At 38.3% G+C, this 21,987-nt stretch overlaps 8 protein-coding genes across 10 annotated transcripts; 3 read left to right on the top strand and 5 right to left on the bottom strand.

Annotated features, from left to right (window-relative positions):
• LOC104766580 (sorting and assembly machinery component 50 homolog B-like) lies at positions 736–3,009 on the bottom strand. Its single transcript, XM_010490520.2, has 4 exons — positions 2,437–3,009; positions 1,794–2,279; positions 1,138–1,620; positions 736–1,033 (listed from the first exon to the last, which is right to left on the bottom strand). Exons 1-4 carry the CDS (start codon positions 2,941–2,943, stop codon positions 950–952), a joined length of 1,560 nt encoding a protein of 519 aa, XP_010488822.1. The 5' UTR covers positions 2,944–3,009; the 3' UTR covers positions 736–949.
• LOC104766667 (B3 domain-containing protein REM10-like) lies at positions 3,758–5,391 on the bottom strand. The gene is made up of 5 exons (XM_010490628.2): positions 5,200–5,391; positions 4,823–5,108; positions 4,573–4,682; positions 4,178–4,486; positions 3,758–4,105 (listed from the first exon to the last, which is right to left on the bottom strand). The coding sequence occupies exons 1-5, from the start codon at positions 5,275–5,277 to the stop codon at positions 3,839–3,841; spliced, it is 1,050 nt and encodes a 349-aa protein (XP_010488930.1). The 5' UTR covers positions 5,278–5,391; the 3' UTR covers positions 3,758–3,838.
• On the bottom strand, positions 6,197–7,993 carry LOC104766755 (ferritin-2, chloroplastic-like). The gene is made up of 8 exons (XM_010490737.2): positions 7,624–7,993; positions 7,319–7,402; positions 7,172–7,232; positions 7,011–7,098; positions 6,867–6,928; positions 6,666–6,731; positions 6,525–6,588; positions 6,197–6,432 (listed from the first exon to the last, which is right to left on the bottom strand). The coding sequence occupies exons 1-8, from the start codon at positions 7,902–7,904 to the stop codon at positions 6,392–6,394; spliced, it is 747 nt and encodes a 248-aa protein (XP_010489039.1). The 5' UTR covers positions 7,905–7,993; the 3' UTR covers positions 6,197–6,391.
• Positions 8,250–11,843, bottom strand: LOC104766902 (cytosolic endo-beta-N-acetylglucosaminidase 2). Of its 2 annotated transcripts, none has more exons than XM_019245621.1 (11): positions 11,264–11,843; positions 10,937–11,074; positions 10,753–10,862; positions 10,571–10,682; positions 10,379–10,486; positions 10,157–10,269; positions 9,937–10,018; positions 9,722–9,802; positions 9,513–9,565; positions 9,255–9,390; positions 8,250–9,175 (listed from the first exon to the last, which is right to left on the bottom strand). In XM_019245621.1, exons 1-11 carry the CDS (start codon positions 11,765–11,767, stop codon positions 8,474–8,476), a joined length of 2,139 nt encoding a protein of 712 aa, XP_019101166.1. In that variant the 5' UTR covers positions 11,768–11,843; the 3' UTR covers positions 8,250–8,473. The 2 variants fall into 2 exon arrangements, with proteins under 2 accessions (XP_019101166.1, XP_019101169.1); XM_019245624.1 differs by having other exon boundaries at positions 10,937–11,052; positions 11,264–11,356.
• LOC104766986 (protein trichome birefringence-like 32) lies at positions 12,412–14,608 on the top strand. Its single transcript, XM_010491020.2, has 5 exons — positions 12,412–12,924; positions 13,028–13,199; positions 13,377–13,576; positions 13,699–13,857; positions 14,138–14,608. The coding sequence occupies exons 1-5, from the start codon at positions 12,458–12,460 to the stop codon at positions 14,478–14,480; spliced, it is 1,341 nt and encodes a 446-aa protein (XP_010489322.1). The 5' UTR covers positions 12,412–12,457; the 3' UTR covers positions 14,481–14,608.
• LOC104767069 (dehydration-responsive element-binding protein 2B-like) lies at positions 14,527–16,512 on the bottom strand. 2 transcript variants are annotated; one of them, XM_019245617.1, is made up of 3 exons: positions 16,310–16,512; positions 16,149–16,195; positions 14,586–15,841 (listed from the first exon to the last, which is right to left on the bottom strand). In XM_019245617.1, the coding sequence occupies exon 3, from the start codon at positions 15,813–15,815 to the stop codon at positions 14,784–14,786; it is 1,032 nt and encodes a 343-aa protein (XP_019101162.1). In that variant the 5' UTR covers positions 15,816–15,841; positions 16,149–16,195; positions 16,310–16,512; the 3' UTR covers positions 14,586–14,783. The 2 variants fall into 2 exon arrangements, with proteins under 2 accessions (XP_010489429.1, XP_019101162.1); XM_010491127.2 differs by lacking the exon at positions 16,149–16,195 and having other exon boundaries at positions 14,527–15,841; positions 16,310–16,511.
• On the top strand, positions 17,638–19,726 carry LOC104767157 (receptor-like protein 12). Its single transcript, XM_010491219.2, has one exon. The coding sequence runs from the start codon at positions 17,687–17,689 to the stop codon at positions 19,706–19,708; it is 2,022 nt and encodes a 673-aa protein (XP_010489521.1). The 5' UTR covers positions 17,638–17,686; the 3' UTR covers positions 19,709–19,726.
• LOC104704267 (receptor like protein 30-like) lies at positions 19,716–20,351 on the top strand. Its single transcript, XM_010420387.1, has one exon. It carries the CDS (start codon positions 19,716–19,718, stop codon positions 20,349–20,351), a length of 636 nt encoding a protein of 211 aa, XP_010418689.1.

Genomic DNA, 21,987 nt, shown 5'->3' with positions numbered 1-21,987 from the left:
TCATATTTCACTAGATTTTCTTAGATATATATATACATATATATATTTAATTTATTTGATTATTAATTTATGATATTGATGAGACAATATTTTTACATATGATTTTAAAAAAAAAATATCTTATTATTTTATCGAAATATGTCATTTTTTACACCAGCCTAATTTGGGACCGGAAAATTTTATTAATTTATAGCGAATATTAATTTAAAGAGTATTAATTTATTATGTAGTACAACTCCACTAAAATAAATCCTTTTTCTTCTTTATTTTTGGACAACTCCACAAAAATAAATCCAACACAGCTTAATTTGCTATAACAACAAGTCTACAAGTCTTTGTACGTGTTGAATTGTCAATTTCCACACATTGTGCCTTACTTTAATTACGTACAGGAAATTTCAAAACGTTTGTTTGTCTAACCAAATTCACAACAACAACAAAAAAAAAATAGGGAACGTCTTAGTGAAGAAAAGAAATCAGATGAGGATAGATATTACGAAATAACATAAGGCGAAAGAAACAGACAGTATGAATGATACTCGTTGACTTGCAAGAGCTTTTTTCATTTTTTTTACGCTAATCTAATTTTCTTCAATATATAAAACACTTCACAATAAATAGACAGTTACGGATAGCCAAGAAAAAAGAATTCAAAGTAAAGATGACTTGTTAGTAATAGTCCTAGTAATAATGGCTGTTATGCAACCAATTAATGCTGGTTCAATATTTTTTTTTTTTTTTTAATTTCCTGTTCTTTATTACCATTCCTCGTAGATCCAGAAATGAGAAATCCACGCAAACATAACAAAAAAATCAACTCTCTTTGTAAAGTTTTCTCGAGACAACAATAAAATCAAAGATTCTGCCAGTCACTGGGACACGGATTTAAGATAGAAAAAAATGAAATGCCATAATATCATATTTGAGTACCTTCTTCAGCTAAAATTTCTCAGGACGAGGCAGAGAATGTCACGCAAACCCCAGATCTCGCTTTATCGTGTTCTTGTTTCTTCAATATATGGCAGTAGTTAAGCTGTCTCATAACAAAAACAAAACGATGAATAATTTTGGTGTTAATCACTGCACTTTCTCATTCGATAAAAATGCATAAAGGGAGATTAGTGATGAGAACCAAACCTCCATACGGAATACACTAGTTGGTAAGACGATTCCAGCACCAACTGAAGTTCTGAATGTATCCAAGAACTTTGGAGCAGTGAAGTTCCTAAACTCATTCTCTGATAACTTTGCCATATTCCCCGCAGATGCAAACACATGCCCGTGGATTCCTCTCTCTCTTAACCATCTCACAGGCAAATCAAATGAGAGATCCGCAAAGGCAGTCACCGCTGCATCTCCTCCAACAAAATCCCGTTCATTATCGCCTTTCCTCCTTGGCTCGTTAGGACCAAGTCCTCTGGTCTTGAATCCCCATAGTGCGGATGGCCCACCTAAAGAACATAGAGGCAATGAATTGCCACCCAAGAAGAATCTCTCTGGCACAGAGGAAGGGCGGTTCTGGTATCCGCTTCCCCACGGAAAGGAGACACCCCCAGACACACCAAAGTTTAGAGCAGCGTTGTAAAACCCGAACGGAACAGCATATCGAAGATCAATTTCCTGAGAACAAATGACAATGGGTGCTAAAAAGTATTAGAGGTCTAAGATTCAGACGTACAAATGACAATGGGAAGATATGAATGTAAACAAGGGACTGGCACCACAGAATTTGCTGTGTAAGCAAATTCAACTTCCCAAACTTAGATAAAGTTCATGTAAATGAGGGAACCAACCTGCTTCAAGAAGCGTAAGCTTCGGCTATCAGGAGCAAGACCACCGATTTGAGAAGTAGAGATGAAAGCATATCCACTAGTTGGCCTCAAGTATGAGTTTCTCTGGTCATATTTGAAAGTATACTTCAACGCAGAAAACAGACTGTGTCCCAGTTGCCTCCTTATTGACACTGAAGCCGCTCGGGATGGATCTATCAGATTACGCCACGCAATCGTGTAGACCAGCTCGTGATACTTGCTTGAGAGAAGACCGAGAGAAAGACCGAGGGATCGTTCTTTATACGATGAAAACTTAAGCCAGTCTTGAGTCGAAAGGTAAAGACGAGAAGTAAAAGGAGTAGATAATCCTCTGAACCTTGGCAGATACATCCCCAAGGCAACCTCAGCAGAGTTGTCATAGCCATGAACTATAGACCCGTCCCAAATATCTCCATAGCCAAAAATGTTCTTATACTTCAAAGATGCTTCAAGACTTGATGATCTAGCCTACAAGAAGCATCACAGTTATGTCCAACTAAGATCAACCAGAAGTATAATATATCAATGCACATCATCAGTTCAGATTCAACTCTATTGAAGCCAATACCGAATAAACAAACTCAACTGAAGCATGGCAGTGAATTGTTACTATTAAAGCAAATACCTGAGCTTTAGTGTAGACGCCAATTTGACCGGTGAGAGGGCTTTTGCTCTCGACAAGTTCAATTACCACATTGGTGGTACCAGGAAGCTCAGGAGGACCAGAATCGAGCGTAATGTTGACGGAATCAAAGATATCTAACGCTCGGAGATTCGAATTAGCAACCCTAGAAGCTTCGAGAAGCTCCTGCAACGTGGTCGCCTCTCTCGCAGCTTCCAATTCCGCCTCGATGATATGGTCCTTGGTCTTCTCGTTTCCTTTGATGATCACGTCGTGAACACGCACCGGCACAGGAGCAGCTCTCATCCGACGGAAAAGCGATTCCGCTTTGATCCTGTCTACACTGGGCCGGCCTTCGCGCGTTTGAGATTTCGACTCGGTGTCATCATCGTCTTCTCCTTCGTAATCATCCTCTTCTTCTTCTCCGTTCAGTTCTTCAACTTCTTCTTCTTCTTCTTGGGGTTCTCGGTTTGGTGGATTCATGTCGAGTTCTTCCTCCGGATTCGCCATGAGGCCGAGAGATATCAACTGAGAGAGTAGGAATTTCGAGTTTTCGGCAAATAGACGGAATCAATTTGACGACTATAAGAAGTCGGCGTCTATTGTAACCTTCTAGATTGTTCAGAAGGTTAAGTGAGGTCTCTTGCTTCCTAAACGCTGTCGTTTAGCAAATAATCAGCAAGTATATGAACTTTGACTGTTTGCTAAATAAACGATGTTGTTTAGTAAATAATAATAAAAATATATATTTTTTTGGATTAAAGTGGTTTTTGTTATTTATTTGACACTGGATGAGTAGATGGATTTGTTTTGGGTAGATGGACTTTGTGGAGGATCCTAAATCTAAGAACCGTGAAAGAAAAAAGTATAGAGACCAAGAGATCATTGATGTACTAAACATATGCTCTCTAATCTCTATTATGAGAAGATGAAGTTATTGGAAGAGTCCCAAGAAATGTAAGTATTCGTTTAACGGTGTTCCCCTATGTATGTATATATACTATATAGATTATGAAGATAAGTTACTCTATAAGGTCTGCAAGCATAGTTTCAGACATTAATCAACTCTATAACTGTTATTCAGTTTGTTTCACTTCCTTTGAATGGTTAGCAGGATGTGTCATTCCATGTGTCTGCCTTTTTTGATCTGTTACAATATATTCAATCTGATATCTACTTTGTAGAGTTATATGATAAATAGATGAATACTTTTGAGATTTGGTATTTGATATCTGGAAGGTTTTCAATACTTGAGGATGATGAGTTTGAGTTGGAACATCAAAGAAACCAGCCAAGCCATTAGAATTTCCATTGTTCATCCCAAACTGCTAAAACCTCGTTACAAACCAGCCAAAACCACAAAACAAAGTACATTTTAGGTAGATTCTACAAAAGCAATACAAACTCAGGGAAAGTTGACGACTTTGGAGCAGAACTTAAGTAGATGAGTAGCTGTGTCTTCTGTTTCCTTGATGATTTCTAGCTTGAAGGACTCACCTATATTCACTCCATTAACATAACAAAACTCTCTCCACTCTTTTCCCAATCTCATTTTTCCATGTTTGTCGTCCGGTTTAAGACTCGTCGTCCGTTTGATATTGTATTGATCCACGAGAGTTATTTTCCTCGCTCTCTCGATACCATTCGCCTTCACAAATGTCCCCGGTAGACACTACCATAAAGAACTCGAAAACATTACAAAATCTGACAACAATGCTGAAATGATTGATGCAAACTTACTTACTAGTTTGTACTTCTTGAGATTGTATGGTTTGAGAGTTAGTGTCAAGAATCTGTTTTGGCTCGTCGTAGAAGAAGAACAAAGCTGGAGAACAGGTGTTGTACCGGTTTGCACAAGCTTAAGTGATAAAACATCGTTGACTCTTAGTCGATTTTCGAAGCAGAAACTTCTCCAACCTAATCTGATGTAAACCTCGCCGTCTGGTTTATGACTCAGGATCAATTTCCATGGTATCCCATCTTCATTCAATAGAATGATCTCACACTTACGTTTCATCAAACCATTAGATCTTGAGAAACCTCTAGGGAGAAACTGCATAACTTACAGAGAGTGTACATCAGTATATGATTAGATTCTAAAGAGAAATATTTCAGTGCAGTGCAGAAGTAATCATTCACCAGACTATCTTTGCGTAGATTCGATGCGGTGACACGTGCTACAAAACAAGAGTGATGATCTGATGAAGATCCTTCATCTGCTATGTTCTGATTATTCTCTGAATCTGAATCTGGTTCAAGTTTGAATGAGAATTAACCAAACTACCAGTGTGTATGTATACACATCATTGAATCCGGTTCGCTCAAATAATCAATACTGATACTAAAAGGTTTTGTGACAAAGGAAGAGGATTGAGCTCGTAAGTCGTACCAGAGGATATTTGAATAACATCATCGTAATCATATTGAATCTCACAGCAGCTTGGTCCAAAACACGTGACATGGAACAACAAACCTCCATCATGTCTGAAAACAACTATGTCGCCGACTCGGAGGTCATGGCTGGCGGCGAACTTTTTCCAGCCTTTGGTGAGTCTCCGACCTTCCATCTTCACTTGCCAGGTTATATCAGAAACGTCCGATCTCAGCTTCACCACCGCATTGTCCTCGTTTGTTGGTCCATCTATGTGCCTTAAGAAGAAACGCATGGGAATGTTCTGCAACAAAAGAAATCCAGAGAGAGAGAGAGATCAAACAAACAGTATTTTAAGCGTAGCAAAGAAAGAGAGTGAAAGAGAGATAGATCACGAGGTAGCTGTGGAATCCAGGAAGAAGAGGCTGGAAGAAGTGTGGATTGATCGGTGAGGAAGGTGAAACATTTTCCATTGACGAAGAGCTTTCTTTTTCTTGAATAATGGTTAAAGCTGTGAAGTCGCTTCGTATTCTCCAATTTTGGCTCTGTTTTGGTGGGTTTCTTATAGAGACAATCTTTTTTCCAAGGTCATGCCGTTTTCGTCTGTCATAACGACACGTAGTTGGCTCCGACCGACGAGGGATCTCTATGTCATAGTATGTGATTGGCATTTAAACCAAAATCAAACCAAGTTTTTTTCTTTCTAAACAAAATCCAAGCTCAATCTTTTGAAAAGTTAGGAGCAATGTTTTCACGCCCGGCCCGGACTGGCCGGTTAACCCACGACCCGAAGACTTTACCGATTCGAGTATAGTGCTAATAACCGATAGTAACAAAACTGGCAAAACCCAGAAAAAACCGTTATTAACCCGCGACCCGGTAAACCGGTTGATCCGGCTGGTAAACGGTTCAAAAAAATCTACTTGATTTTTAAAAAAATGTATAGAAATTCACAGTTTCAATTACTTGTAGAATTTTTTATTTATTTAGAACTTAAACGGTAATATATGACTCAAGACACAGTTCTCGTCTTTAACTTCTTTGTCATCTTTCGAACTTTGCGTAAGAACAGTTGATTATTTTTGAAGATATTTTCTTAGTATTCTTTATTTTTTATTTGGATTTAAATTTTTTAATTATTTTATTATTATTATTAAATTTTGTACTTTCTTAAATATGATATTCTTTTTATAGTATTTTTAAAAATATTTATTTTATATAAATACATTAAACATATTTTATTCAATTGACCCGTGGTCGAACCCGATGACCTAGTGACCCGAAAGCTAGTCCGGTTCACAATCCGAGTCGGTTTCAAAACATTAGTTAGGAGTTTTAGTAACAGTTATGACGTCCAAATCCGTAATTACAGTCATCAGTATATGGCAAGAGTCGCATTAAAGCAGTGGGCTTGCATTTATTATCAGACTACGAGTTATTACATTATTCAGCAGCATTAAAACACCCTCAACCATTCGGTTAAACAAACAAAACCAAAGAAAAGAAAGGACAAACGGTGCTGTATAGCACAAGGAAGACTGTAACCGAATCAGAATCATCATCATCAAAAGCTGCAGCTCTACTTCTTTAAACCTCATGGAGAAGCATTTGATCAAAATGCCACACTCCTGCAGTTTTCACACCGGAAGGGGGAGTTAATGTAACACCCAAAAGGAAGTGAAATTGCAGTTTTGAGGCTTATGGGTTTAAAAGGACTTACCGTGACCCTTTCCCATTCTTCTTAGCTGTGCAACGTACTCTGAGATTTTCTTGATGGCTTCAACCTGTTTTTACAGGATACGTGAGGAAGATCGTTGCGTACTTTAATGTAATGATAATATTAAAACTTTGTGTGTTTTACCTGATCGCCTAGAAACTCAGATTCTACAAAATCAACCAGCTGAACATCATTGTTCTTCACACCAACCGGTAGGATCAAACAGGAGAGAGAGATTAATCTAATCATCTTTTTTCACTGTCAAAGCCTGCCCTGTGATTACTGCAATCATGGCTTTAACGCTTAGCATTCATAATTCTAATGATGAAAAGATAAGGTCCTTACACTTTGTAACTTCAGAAGCTTTTCATTAGTTAGTTTCTCCAAAGACAATGCAAGCTCCATGGCTGATACATAAAAAGAGTCAGAATCATCAATCAAGAGCATAATGTATGAAAGACCATAGTGATATAATATGAATCAACTTACCATACAATGCATCTCCCTTCTCCTCGTGATCAAACTCAGAGACGGGCATCAAAATAGACTGCAGCTTCACTCTCCCACCACGCTTGTTCTGAAGATCGAATCCATCAAAACATAAGCAACACTATCAAAGATCCATTACCTGATAGTTTTCCTGAATTTACCTGATACTCCATAAACTTTTCAGCGTGACCTCGTTCTTCAAGACTCGAATCGTTAAAGAACCTATCAGTAAAACATACAACAACAAAAAGATGATCCATCAGCTGAAGAGACACAAATACGGTTTTCTTTACAATAAAGGAACTCACCTTGCGAAACCTTTCAAGCCGACATTATCTCTGTCGAAGTAGGCATACAGGGCATGGTAAATGTAGGAGACATTGTACTCCACGCTATGATGATGATTCACACAAAAGCAAATAAGACATGTTAAGATTCAGACACACCGTCACGTAATAACCAATTTAACCAACCAAACTAACTCGATTCTGACAAGCAAAATTAAATCTTTGATTCAGAACAGACGCACCATGATAAGTGAATCGAAGCTGAATCAGTCCTAAACTATGATAATTAGGTTATAAAATAAAGCAAAAAAAAAACTAAGCAATACTTGATCTGATCGTTGATCGCAGATTCAGAGTCTTCGTGAAACTTGTGGCGAGCGAGAGAAACAAGAGGGGTAGTGGGAACGAGATCCATTTCCCTTTTGACCTCCTCAAAAGGTTCGAATACAACTCCGGTTAACGACTTCGTGTTCGTTCCTTTCGCCGCCTTAACAGAAAACGTAGATCCACGAGAAGAAAACAGAGGATTCGACGAATTTCTCGACGGATAAAACAGATTCGTTCCGCCGCCGGAGAGAGAGAGAGCGGGAGAAGCCTTGAGCAACATTGGTTCTCGAGATGTAGAGATAGAAAAAGCAACAAATAAGAGAGTGTCTCTGTTAAACGTCGGAGTAAGCGAACGAACGGAGAGAGAGAGAGAGGAGCTTTAATAAGAGACGGCGACGGTTCAAGGGATGTAAATGACGTGGTTTACTATTAGTTAGACACGTGGAAATACGGGAAAAGGCTTGTGGCATACGCGTGGTCTCTCTAGAATCGGCCGTTGAGCAAATTAAGGCGTCGTGTAATTTATCTAACGTAAGATGACAACATTGACAAGGAAACTAAGTGAAAACGATGGTTTATAATAATACTGTAGTAAGATATTTATTAATCAACAACAGCTGCCCAATATAAAAATAGATCAACAAAAAGAATTACTAAAAATGTTGCAAAGATCATCATTGATCTGCTGAGGAAAAATAAATAAAAATTAATGCGATATTCATGCAGTAATTTGCTATATGTGTTTAATTGATAATTACAGTATGTTTCATTTTTGTATTGTTTTACCCAGTTACAGTAGGTATCATATATTAAGCTTTTGGCGTCAAGCAAAACCACATAGGACAAATCTTAGAGACCTTCCAGTATAACTAGAAGCGTAGGGGAATCATCCAGCTTGCCCCATGAACCATCTTTACCACAGGATTGAACTACGAAGCGGACTCCTTTCACTTCCGATTCTACCACCAGTTCCGCTACGTAATAGGCTGGTACGTGAGCAACACCAAGGAACACTGTCTCGCTTCTCGGTTTCTCTAGAACCTTCCTCGGTCTTACATCAGTCGACTTCGTTTTCTCTGCGTACACGTTGTACCTTGGGAATACAGAATCTTCAAGGTCTTTCTGTCTCCATTCTAGCTTAGACCTGAGGATCTTGGAACCAGAATTACCGGGTACAAGCTCTATGTTATGAGCTTCGATGACCCACGGCGACGACGCTGGAAGTAAAGTCTCAGGTTTCTGCTGGTACTGAACATGATCTTTGATTGAGATGTGACCAAGCAATGCAACATATTCTGCCCCCTTTGTCGAATTCTCTGGTCTGTAGCAAAAGGCAGAGATTTCTGTCAGTGTGTGACCATCCATTACAAGATCTGTCTCGTGTACTGTCCACTCGGATACAGTCTGCGGTGATGTGGTGAGACGCTGTAAGAGCAGGTCGTCGGATCTGCGGATGGGTTCTTGTGGTGCCACGAGTATGGATTTAGTTTCATGTGATGGAGATGAGAAAGAAAGCAGGATTCCAATTTTAGAGGTTTCATCTGATTTCACCTGCACCAGCTCCAAAAATTCTCCATTAGTAAAAACAACAAGATCTGATAGTGTAATGTATCTAGAAGCAGAGACTTACAGAGAAGGATATTGTGATGGGGGAAGATGAAAGCTGAATATGGGGTTTGAAGAGCCTTGTTGTGAAAGACGTATCTCCCTCGAGCTTTCCTCTAAAAAGAATGTTCCCTCCTCCATTAAAAGATGCCTCACGAGCACTGTCACATTCATAGTACTTCTTCTTTAAATGTTTGCTCAGAAATGTCAAAAAAAAAAAAAAAATTCCCTTTTTGGTCTTTGCCGAAATATATATGAGGATAATATAAGGGCCAGAACTCACTCAACAGTAACCTGGATGATATCTTTGTTGTCTTCATTGAATTCTAGGAGAGGCTGACATGAAGAACAGAGCAAAGACAGAGATCAGATTAGAAGAGAGACAAAACCCAGATCAAAAAGATTAATTGTCATATTGTGACGGGATAAGTTTCTGGTTCATGTAAACATTAGAACTGTGAGGTAAAACTAAATACAGTAAGATGGTTGAACCTGAAGACTTTGGCAAGAAATGTTGTACCATGGAGCATCTGACAGTTGGCGACCTTCGAGTGAAACATGGTAACCAAAGCCCTGAACAAAAGAGAGAAGAGAGTTTCAGAACATAGCTGAACATAATAATAACCAAGAAAATCAATGAATGATTCACTGTGCTGTTAGTGTTACAAGACAAAAAAAAGACTTGATGGATCTCACTCTCACCTTACCTGATTGAAATCTGAGTAAAAAGGCAAGACTTGTGGATAAGTTTGGACTATTCCCCAAGACTTCTCGACAAGTGACCACCATCTGAAAAGAAAACACATGAATGATAATAAGATCCAGCACTCCTTTACAACAGTAGGAAAAGTAAAATGGAGCTCAAACACAGTAATGGTAGTAAAAAATTTGTAGACGACAAGGAAAGCAAATAATATAAAGCATTACTTATTCTGAGCCGTAAGAAAGTTGGGGGGTTGTGCAGTCTCATATACCCATCCAGGAGCAAACATGGCAGCTGACAGACTGTGTCTCTTCAGCAAATCAAGAGCAGCATTTACCTTGCATGTAAAAGAATAAGACAAGGAAGAAAATATTCATGTACACATTATTGGTTTTCACGCAGTCATCAATAGAGAAGCAAAATCATAAAGAGTTTCGGAGACATACAGTCCATTGCCCACCACCAAAAGAGCCCCGACCAAAGACATCAATTCCCATGTAGACATCGAATTTTCTGTCCCCTGCAACTTCAGCTGATAGTTGTGGGTAGTTCTCCTAAACATCATCACTCACTCATAAAAAAACAAAACATATAGAAGAAACTGAGAATGAAGAGATTAATCGAACCGAAAGACAGACCTTCCATGTATAGTTCATGAATATTCCATCACATAAGTCAAAAAAAGGTTTGTTCAGCTCAGTTAATTGATCTTGCCATTGAAGATTACCACGAATAGTGACACTGTCATACCTGCAGAAAGTTATCAGATCAAAGTGACACTGTCAAAATATGAACAACGAAAGACTTCTGAGCAACTCACCATATGACTAAAGCCCCAGGTGTAGATATATGCAAGACTTTTGTTAGATGGCTTACGAATTCCTTCAAATTTGGTATCTGTTCTTCATCTATTTCATTCTCTATATTAATCTGCAAGTTACAATTGCAGACGATTAGAACATAAATATATTAATGAAAAATAAAGCAAACGAAAAGAACCTCACCAGCCACCCATCAAAGCCTAGAGCAGCAGCAAGTTCTGCCAAACGTTCTGCATACATCTGAGCAGACTCCTTTGTGGCAAGCATCTCTTTGCAGGTAGCTTTTCCTTCATCCCATTCTGTGATGAAAGTCCCCAATACCTTTATGTTTCCATAAACACATGAAAGTAAACACTTTTTCCCATAAAATACTCAAACAACATACAAACCCAATTCAACAGACAATCAAATTCTCTAATTTATAATCCTAATCAGCAAATTCAGAGATATCTCAACCAAAAAATCGAAACTTTGGAAGTTTAAGAATCCAAAAGTATTAAGACAACTTACTTTAACACCATGCCTATGAGCAGTATTGGTCCAGCAAGGAGGAGGAAGAGTAACCAGAGAATGAGAGAAGTAAACAAAAACGTCCATCAAATACCAATGCCAAATCGCAAACCCAGCGTCGTTCTCACACCCTTGAACCCACTTGTCATCTACATACCCTCCTTTCATATCGTGACAGACCAAAACCCTTGGACGATCCGGTAAGCCATCGGAGCTTCCCCGGAGAGGAACGGTTGAACGATTAAACTGGAAGTGAAAGGAATCGAAGTAAGAACGAGATTTCAGGTCTTGAAGAGATTTGATCGGGAAAGATATAGGTAACGACGGCTTAGACAGATCTAGAAGCGGAACAGCCTCAGACTCTGCGTCGGCGCCGTCATTGGATTCGGGCATGAGGAGAGAGAGAGGGAATGAAGTGAGGAGCTTACGGGAGATAGAGAAGAAGAGATTGTAAATGTATACAAGAGTTCTTCGAGAGAAATAGGCGCGAAGAAGGTCTCGCATTTTTTATGGGAGAGAGAGGTCAACGGAGGAAGAAGACGATTTTGACATATAATAAAAACAGAGCATATGAAATTTATCAATCATTCTTTTAATGTGAATATGAATAAACGACATGAAAATTTCGTTTTTGTAAAGTTAAAAACTTACACGAAAGAAGAGAGAAAGAGATCAGATGCTCTATAATGGGCCTTAAAGTAAAAAAGTTGGATTCTTCTTTATTGGGTCTTATTAAACGCTTATAAGGCCTTGGAATGTAAAGTTGAATGTTGTTTTGTTGATCAATTTTATAAAGCTTAAACATGTGATTAGCAAAAAGTTTAGTGGCTTTCTTTGCTTTCTTTATGCTTTGAAATTCATAGATTTTCCTTCTAATTAAAAAAAAAAACTCTTATTTTATTTTAGTAATATAAAAAAGGGTTACGAACATATAAATTATATATTCCTAAGTTTTCGAATTAAAATATTAACTGTCGTGCCTAATTATGGGCTGTGTAACATGGGGTTTGGTTTTGGATCGTGCAAGTGCAACAAACTATAGCTTTTATTTTTTTTAATAATCATACACTATACAATTAATTCACTATAGTCCAAATTTCATTTTTAATCAAATTTTGGCATTACAATACATAGAAGACCGAGAAACGCATTAAAAGTGTATAAAAAGAAATAAATTAAACGTTAGATAAAAAAATGACATCGCCGTTGTTGTTATCACCGTCTCACCGTAGAAAACGCCGTCTTACTTACCTCTTCTACACCGTATTCGTTTTCATCTTACTCGCCGTCTTCATCTACGGCCACGATTTCATCTCTTTCTCCCGTCGATCCCTTCATTCCCCTACGATCCTCCACCAATCCGCTATCGTTGTTGTAGTCGACGAACATCCTCCGCCTCCGCCACCATCTCCTCCACCGCCTACTCCGCTACTATCTCCTCCACCACCGTCACCTCCGCCGCCGGCTTTTGCGGTGGGGAAGACGCCGGAAGGATGCGATGTGTTCAAAGGGAATTGGGTCAAAGACTGGTCAACGCGACCGTTTTACAGAGAATCGGAGTGTCCGTACATTCAGCCGCAGCTCACTTGCCGTACGCATGGCCGTCCCGATAGTGATTATCAGTCATGGAGATGGCAACCTGAATCATGCTCACTTCCTTCGTTAGTCTCTCTCTCTCAATTTCGAAATTTTGAATGCGATTAGGTTGCAACGGTGGTTGATGTTCAGATCGGTTTGCTCTGTTGTTGTTAAAATGTGTTATAGGTTTAACGCGACGGTGATGTTGGAGAGCTTAAGAGGGAAGAAGATGATGTTTGTTGGAGATTCGTTAAACAGAGGAATGTATGTTTCTTTGATCTGTCTTCTTCATTCACAAATCCCACAAAACTCTAAATCAATGGATACATTTGGTTCCCTCACCGTCTTCTCTCTCAAGGTAATTTGGTTCAGATTTAGAAAATTCTTGTGGAATCCATTGAAGTTGCTCTGTGTAGAATGTGATGATACAGTTTATCACTGAGATCTGAGTATGAGGATGACAAAGACTAAAGCTTAGATTTGAATATTTCTTGCTAGGATTCTTATAGATTCTTCTGGTATGTTGATTATGTAGGATTACAATGCAACGATTGAGTTCTATTGGGCACCGTTTCTTCTAGAATCGAATTCAGATAACGCTACTGTTCATAGAGTATCAGATCGGATTGTGAGGAAAGGCTCGATTAACAAACACGGTAGGCATTGGCGTGGTGCTGATATAGTCGTGTTCAACACATACTTGTGGTGGAGGACTGGCTTCAAAATGAAGATCTTGTATGTACCCAATCATGGCATAAACTCTTATCATCGTTTCTAATAATAGGTTCTCAGATATTTTTTCTGTATGCCTCAGTACTTTTGTGATTTGATTGTCTTTTTCAATCTGTAATTTGAAGGGAAGGTTCATTCAAGGATGAGAACAAGAGAATTGTTGAGATGGAGAGCGATGATGCGTATCGAATGGCACTGAAGACGATGGTTAAATGGGTGAAGAAGAATATGGATCCATTGAAGACAAGGGTTTTCTTTGCTACCATGTCTCCTACTCACTACAAGTCAGTAACTTCATCTTTTCTGTGATTTCTAGTCATCTATAAACAGTTGCTTCAAATTCAAAACCAGGAACTAAGAATTGAGGAGGGGATATATGTCTTAGAGCCTTAGAATAATCTAGTCCGGATTTGGTATTGAATGAAATGAGCAATGAGGTTTAGAAGGATCCGGTTTATCTTAGTTCAAGTAAATGTGGCTTTTGATTTGATCCGCAAGTTGAAACGAGACTAAGATTTAGCTTGAACGAAGCGTTAGAATTAAATTTTCTACCTCCATGACCAGGGGCGAAGATTGGGGTGGCGAACAAGGAAATAATTGTTTTAATCAGACAACTCCGATCCAAGACATGAACCATTGGCCTTCAGACTGCAGCAAAACCTTAATGAAAGTGATAGGAGAGGAACTAGACAACAGAGCGGATTTTCCGGTGACTGTACTTAACATCACACAACTCTCCGGCTATCGGAAAGACGCACACACATCAATCTACAAGAAGCAATGGAGCCCATTGACAAAGGAGCAGCTAGCAAATCCGTCTAGCTACTCGGATTGCATACATTGGTGTTTACCTGGTCTTCAAGATACTTGGAATGAGCTTCTCTTTGCTAAGTTATTTTATCCATGATTCTTTTCTCTATATTTAAGATTTTATTTAGAACTGTAATTGTAAATTATGGTTAAATTTTCTGTTTATTTTGTATGTACACTATTGTTCTACAAAGAGGAGAAAAAGAGTAACCCTGCCGTTCTCTATATTAAACTCAATAGATGAGAATCAACACTTCATGTTCGAAGGAAATAACAAAAACTATAGAGTTATTTAATATTTTTCATTGTGAATCAGCTCATTAACTCCTATTTCTTGTTTCTGCTATGATCAATCCAAAGATTATGGTGTGTAGTCTTGTAGACCATTGCCTCAGAACTCTCAAAGATCCAGGGAACTCAAACCATCGAACTCGTGACCATCGTGTGGCTCCAGATGAAGCGGATGCAAATCACAACTAACAGAATATATGTGGTTTTGGTCCTCGCTCTGACCAGGACCAGGTACCATGTCTTCATTTATGTCTCCAAGGAGTTCATCGATATCAAACAACTCATTAGGATCCCAAAGCTCCTGATCACTCGGCCAAGGCCAACCATAATCTCCAACAGTAAGCAAATCAGGTTGCTGTTGCTGTTCCTGTTCCTGTTGTAGCTGTTGCTGTAGCTGTAGACGTTGCTGCATCTCTTCTTCTTCCTGCTTTGCTTTCTCCTCTTCTTCCTGCTTCGGTCTCTCCTCTTCCTTCATAGCTTCGCCCCAATACTGCTGTTCAAACTCTTTCAACAAATCGTAATTCAGTACGGTATCCACATTTTGATGTCCAACCGCACAATTGTCCATCCTGGTTTCACCAGACTCGTCCCGAAAATCTAATATCTGACTATATTGTTTACTTTCACAATCTTTATCTTCCTGCTTCACACAAACATCACCACAAACAACCGCCTTATCCTCAAAGGTACACACCTCAGACTGACTCGACGTACTAGTAAACTCAGAACCAACACACTGCGGGAAGTTAAGACGAGCCAACGAACCGTACATAACCCTAGCAGCTTCATCATAAGCGGAAGCAGCTTCTTCAGCAGTAGGAAAAGTACCAAGCCAAAGCCTATTCCCTCTATTAGGTTCCCGAATTTCTGCAACCCATTTACCCCAAATCCTTTGTCTAACACCTCTAAAACTACAGTGAGGATTCTCGGGTCCTCCTTTACCTTTCATACAACCTTTCTTAGACCCTTTGGCAGGAACCTTGCGTCTGGGTTTCTCTCCTTGTATAATAATCGAAGCTTCGACAGTCTCGTTGTACTCTTTCCACTTCTTTAACCTATCAGCTACTGTTAAACCATCGGCTCGAGCCCTCGATTTCCTTTTCTTCTGTGTACTGGTTCCGGTTTGATCATATATAGCCATCGTCCTCTTAGTCGCAATCACAGAATCTACAAGATAGGTTAAATTAAAAAAAAAATTTAGACTCGGTATCTTTCTCACAATTCCACAAAAAAACAGAAAATTTATCGAGTCAAACAGAGAATTTATAGTTATATAGAGAGAGAGGCACAGAACAACTTGGGCACCAAGGGTGTATATTTACTTGGTCACCAAGTTTTACTTTATTTAATAGAATAGGAAAAAATCGGAACTGAAATTTTCCAATTTTGTTTTTTGCCGAATCTTTGGGAGCAAGCTAACGATTGTAAAAAGCCACTCTTAAAAAATTAAAGAAATCTTCTAAAATAAAAATACCTTAAAATTGGAAAAAAAATCCCCAATCTTCTTTAAAACATCGAAACCTAGAAAAGTGGAAAATTTTCACAAATCAATGAGCACGAAAACATCTAAAACCTTAAAATCATCAAGTCCAGAGACTAATTCAGTGAAAAAATCGACGAACCCAGAAAACATACCTATCGTGAATGATTCCAGGATTAGACTCGATTAAGTCGAATCTCTCCTTTNGGGGGGGGGGGGGGGGGGGGGGGGGAACAATATCTTCTTTATTACGCAGATGATCTTTGTTGTTCGTTGTTAAAAAGAAATCGATAAAAAATCAAATCTTCCTTCGCGTTCTTTGTAGTTCTTTCTAGCGTCTCTCTTTTTTTATTTTTGGTGAAGATTTTAACTTTTACCAGAAATATATTTGGAATTGAAGGGGTCGAAGTGGTATTTATAACTTTGTCTACATATTTCTGATATTTTTAATGAGACTGACTAGAGGTGTGACATGGCACTTATTAAAACTCGAGCCGTGGATCATAACATAAACCAGGTGATGACACGTGTTGAAATCGTCACCACAAAATCATACGCTCTTAATACTACAGCTGATAAAAGCATTCAAACACATAAAGAAATATATTTAACTCAATAAATAATACATTGACAAAAAATAAAGTTTTGAAATAACAATATGTTACTCAAGGTGCAATCATTTAGTTGAATTTAAATCAAATTTAGATTATAGAATACTACAAAACAAAAGTACAAATATTTCAAGTAATTTATATTTAAAAATTAGTTGTAACTCAATTATTAAGATAAAAGTCTCATTTTAAAGATTATATTCTATATTTGAACAAAATATAATATTTTGTGGAAAAAAAGTTTATTCATAATTTTAAACAAAAACAATAATTATGAATACATTCTATAATACTGAGAATATTATTTATTTTCTTATTTTATCAATATATTAAAAAATTGAATTATATATCCAAATACACAAAACAATATCACAACCAGAGGTTATTATATTATTAACATCACTACCAGAGTTTATTATTATTAGGGCTCGCTCTTCTTTGTCTCGGATATGTGATTTCTCCAACTATTTATACTTTTCTCCTGTGTTCGGTAGCAAGTGGTCAAATGGGCCTGCATTTTATTTTTACCCCCTATACTATTGGACCTTAGCCTTTTTCGGATTTTTTTTTTCGCGCAAAATTGATACATCCATGTGGATGGAACAGTAGAAGTGCAACACTCTTGACGTCTCAACAATTTTTGAAGTTTCCTCTACTGTACGTAATTAAGAAGAGTAACTTGACTATTCAATAAAGACTTTTTTAAAGTCTTTGCGTTTCAGCGTGAAGAACACTTTGTAGAAAGACTAGTTATATACTGAGTCAGTCAAGCTGTGTTGGATTTATTATATTTGTGGAGTAGAGTGTATTATGATTATGTGTATAAAAGAGAGCACGAAACCATGTTATTTATTTACCATCTCACAATTTCCTTGTTTTCTTCGTTCTCTTATATTTTTAAAAAATTCGAAAAAAATTAAAATGAAAGGCCTCTGGAACTCGACCAGTATTACTCATGTTACTCTTTCTTTTATTTTCTTTTTCGTTTGTTATTTCGAATACGTGCTTGCGGCTCCTCCTACTAGGCAGCATTTTCTGTGTCGTCCCGAACAAAGGGATGCACTTCTCGCTTTCAAAAACGAGTTTCATATTGGGAAGCCTAATCCTTCTTGTATGGATTTAAGCGTTGAATCTCATCGGAAGACGAAGTCATGGGGAAATAACAGCGACTGCTGTAGTTGGGAGGGTATCACGTGCAATGCCAAGTCTGGAGATGTGGTCGAGCTAGACCTTCGCTGCAGTTTTCTCCATGGCCGGTTTCATTCCAATAGCAGTCTTCAAAACCTTTATTCTCTAACCACTCTTGACCTTTCGTATAATCAGTTTTCAGGTCAGATCCCAACTTCCATTGGAAATCTTTCTAATCTTATCTATCTCTGCCTTTCGGGAAATAATTTCAGTAATCGGATTCCATCTTTCATTGGAAATCTTACTCAAATCGTATATCTCGACCTTTCTTTCAATCAATTCTCTGGTCAAATTCTCTATTCAATTGGAAACCTTTCTCATCTCGCATCTCTCGCTCTTTGGAGTAACAATCTTGTTGGTGAAATACCATCCTCTTTTGGCAATCTAAACCAGCTGGAAAACTTACATGTTTCTTCCAACAAGCTCAGTGGAAATTTTCCAATTGTACTATTGAATTTGACATGGTTGTCAGATTTAGATATCTCAAACAATCAGTTCAGTGGCGCGCTTCCTCCGAATATCACTTCACTATCCAACTTGAGAGATTTTCAAGCAAGTGACAATGCTTTCAGTGGAACTATCCCTTCTTCTCTCTTCACCATTCCTTCTTTGATAATTATTAATCTTAATGATAACCAACTTAGCGGCACTCTTGAGTTTGGGAATACATCTTCTTCACCATCTAACCTACAAGAGTTAGTCATTGGCAGCAACAACTTCAAAGGGCCAATCCCGAGATCCATTTCCAAATTTGTCAACCTTTCCGATCTTGACCTTTCTCATTTCGACACCCAAGGCCGCCCAGTTGACTTTAGTATCTTCTTGCATCTCAAGTCACTCTATTATCTTGACCTATCCTATTTGAACACCACCACTACGATTGACTTGAATGATATCTTATCATATTCCAAAAGCCTCTCTTATTTATATTTCTCAGGCAACCATGTTTCAACAACAAACAAGAGTTCAGTTTCAAATCCTCCTTCACAGAAGATAGAATCTTTGCACTTGTCAGGCTACGGTATCACCAAGTTTCCAGAGCTCATAAGAACCCAACATGAAATGAGGTTTCTAGACATCTCCAACAATAAAATCGAAGGTCAAGTTCCTGGCTGGTTATGGACTCTACCAAATTTGATGTACGTGAATCTTTCCAACAACACTTTCATCGGTTTCCAAAGATCAAAGATGAAACAAGGACTATCATCTGTCCGGAAACCATCTATGCGGTACTTGCTTGGCTCCAACAATAACTTCACGGGAAATATTCCTTCTTTCATATGCGAGTTGCGTTCTCTAAACACTCTTGATTTATCTGAAAACAACTTTAACGGTTCAATCCCTCATTGTTTAGGAAATCTCAATATCACTCTTTCAGATCTAAACCTTAGGCAGAATAATCTTAGTGGAGGTATTCCAAAGGAGATATTTGAAAGACTAAGGTCGTTTGACGTCGGTCATAACCAACTTGTGGGAAAACTTCCAAGATCTTTGAATCGTTTCTCTACTCTTGAAGTTTTGAACGTGGAAAGCAACAGAATCAACGACATGTTTCCGTTCTGGTTGGGTTCTCTACAAAAGCTACAAGTTCTTGTCCTTCGCTCCAATGCATTTTATGGACCAATACATCAAGCCTCCTTCCCTCAATTGCGAATCATCGACGTATCACGTAATCACTTCGCTTTTGCCATCAGAGTACTTTGTGAAGTGGAGTGCTATGTCATCACTTGGGACAGACGAAGGTCGGTCGAATGACAATTACATGGGAGATAAATTAGGCTATTACCATGATTCAATGGTTTTGATGAATAAAGGTGTAGAGATGGAGCTAGTACGTATCCTTCAAATCTTAACATCAATCGATTTTTCTGGAAACAAATTTGAAGGAGAGATTCCAAAGTCCATCGGTCTAATGAAAGAGCTTCATGTGCTCAACTTGTCAAACAATGCTTTCACTGGCAGCATCCCTTCATCTATGGGGAACCTCACAGCTCTCGAGTCGTTGGACGTTTCCCAAAACAAGCTTTCAGGAAAAATTCCACAAGAGCTAGGAAAGCTCTCGTTCCTTGCGTACATGAACTTCTCTCATAATCAGCTTTCAGGTCTAGTTCCAGGAGACAATCAGTTTCAAACGCAGCCTTGCTCTACCTTTGAAGATAACCTCGCACTTTTTGGCCCTTCTCTTGACAATGATTGCATAGATATACGCACGCCAACATTGCAACAAAATGAAGAAGACGCGGAGGTGATTAGTTGGATAGCAGCGGGAATAGGATTCATACCTGGTATCGTCTATGGAGTGACAATAAAATACATATTGGATTCCTACAAGCCACAGTGGTTCATGAACCCGTTTGGCCGAAACAATCGTAGACGGAGAAGCACTATAGCTCACTAGAGAGGTAATGTTCTAACTTAACGAATTTGTTAGCAAACATTAGAACAATTAATTAGGTGGATAAATATTTTAAAATATGCCCGTAATTGACACCGAAATTTGTTGAATATCTCTTTGATCTTTCATATCCTTATATTACACCCAGACTGCCAGACAGAATCAGAAGTTCTATTTCAGTGATTGAACTGCTGAATTTTAAGAATGTAAAGATCCCTCCTTGGACTTAACATGGAAGCTAGCTTTCTCTGGTTGCTTTCTAACAAACACGACCTTTGGTGGTTTTCAGGGTGTTCAAGATAACAACAATAATGTGGCATGAGAGAGTTGATGCTCTCATACTATCTGCAGTTATGGTTCGATAATGTTAAAGAGCTCTCTCATACTATCTGTTTGATAATGTTTAAGAGCTCTCAATGCTTCTCCATTATTCAACAAGGATGAAGAGTTTAGGTGCTTGACCAAAACTGGCAAAGATCTCTCTCTCAAGTGTCTAGTTAATAACTTCCTTAGCGTACTTTGCTTGTGAATAAGTGGACCAGAAACGCATGTACAAACCTTTAAAGTGATTTAAAGCTTTTAGTTTAAAGTCAATGTAAAGTTGCATGTGGTAGTTAAAATCAAACCTTTAACAAGAACATTGGAAGTGAGTTTTTTTTTTTAAAGCCCAACCATATACCGGTTTATCTGCAACACATACTGAAACTGAAGCATACCATCTCCTGCTTTGTTATCTAGCCCGCTCTGTTTTACAGGCGACGGTTTATGCACTGTGGCATGAGAGGAATCGGAGGAAGCATGGCGAGCAACCATCTCCTGCTTCTTGCCTTATTCAGCAAATCGATCAACAGATAAGGGATCAAGTTCTGGCGATAGGTCTCATGAGGGATCAGCGTTACGACAATACATTAGTCATATGGCTAGAATCTAGAAGTTGATTTTTGTATCCTCTGATTTTCAACCTTTAAAACATTGGATTTATTTTTGTGGACCATGTTACTTACGATCAGAATTTCCACCTTCGTCTTTGGTTTTTCATTATCGTTATGAAAGAAAACTAAAGTAAATTAGCTTGAGGACGAAACGCTAGCTCTCGGAACTCAATGAGTATCATTCCTATTACTTTTTGTTTTCCATTCTTTTCATGGATTTCTCAATTTCTGGACAGGCAACCTTTTTCGATTTCCTGCACGTGTACTTTAACGTACGACAAAAATGTGTGAATTCACTATTCAACTCAGACTCTTACTCTCTGCGTTTAACAGAACACTTCGTATTAATATTAGTCTACTACTATGTTTATGTATATTAAGAGATGGGTGCGAAATCATTCTTACCTACCATAGCAATTTCTATATTTTCTTTTTTATTATTGATATTCAAAAAGGTTAATTAAGCGTAGAGAAGGATGAATGAAAGGCATTTGGAATTCAAGGAGTATCATTGAATTCCTGTTACACTTTATTTTCTCATTTCATTCCTTCTTAATTTTGCGGACGTGCTTGCGGATCCGAGGCACTTGTGTCGTCCCCAACAAAGAGATGCGCTTCTCGAATTCAAGAACGAGTTTATTGAGGTTTGGAAGCCTACCATTCATCATGAGTGTTATCGCAATAATAGCCGAGTAAGCCCTCATCCG

The sequence above is a fragment of the Camelina sativa genome, chromosome 1 (genome assembly GCF_000633955.1).
Source record: "Camelina sativa cultivar DH55 chromosome 1, Cs, whole genome shotgun sequence".
Taxonomy (NCBI): Eukaryota; Viridiplantae; Streptophyta; class Magnoliopsida; order Brassicales; family Brassicaceae; genus Camelina; species Camelina sativa.
Note: the sequence above shows the minus strand (reverse complement) of the source record. Positions and strands in the feature narration are given on the sequence as shown.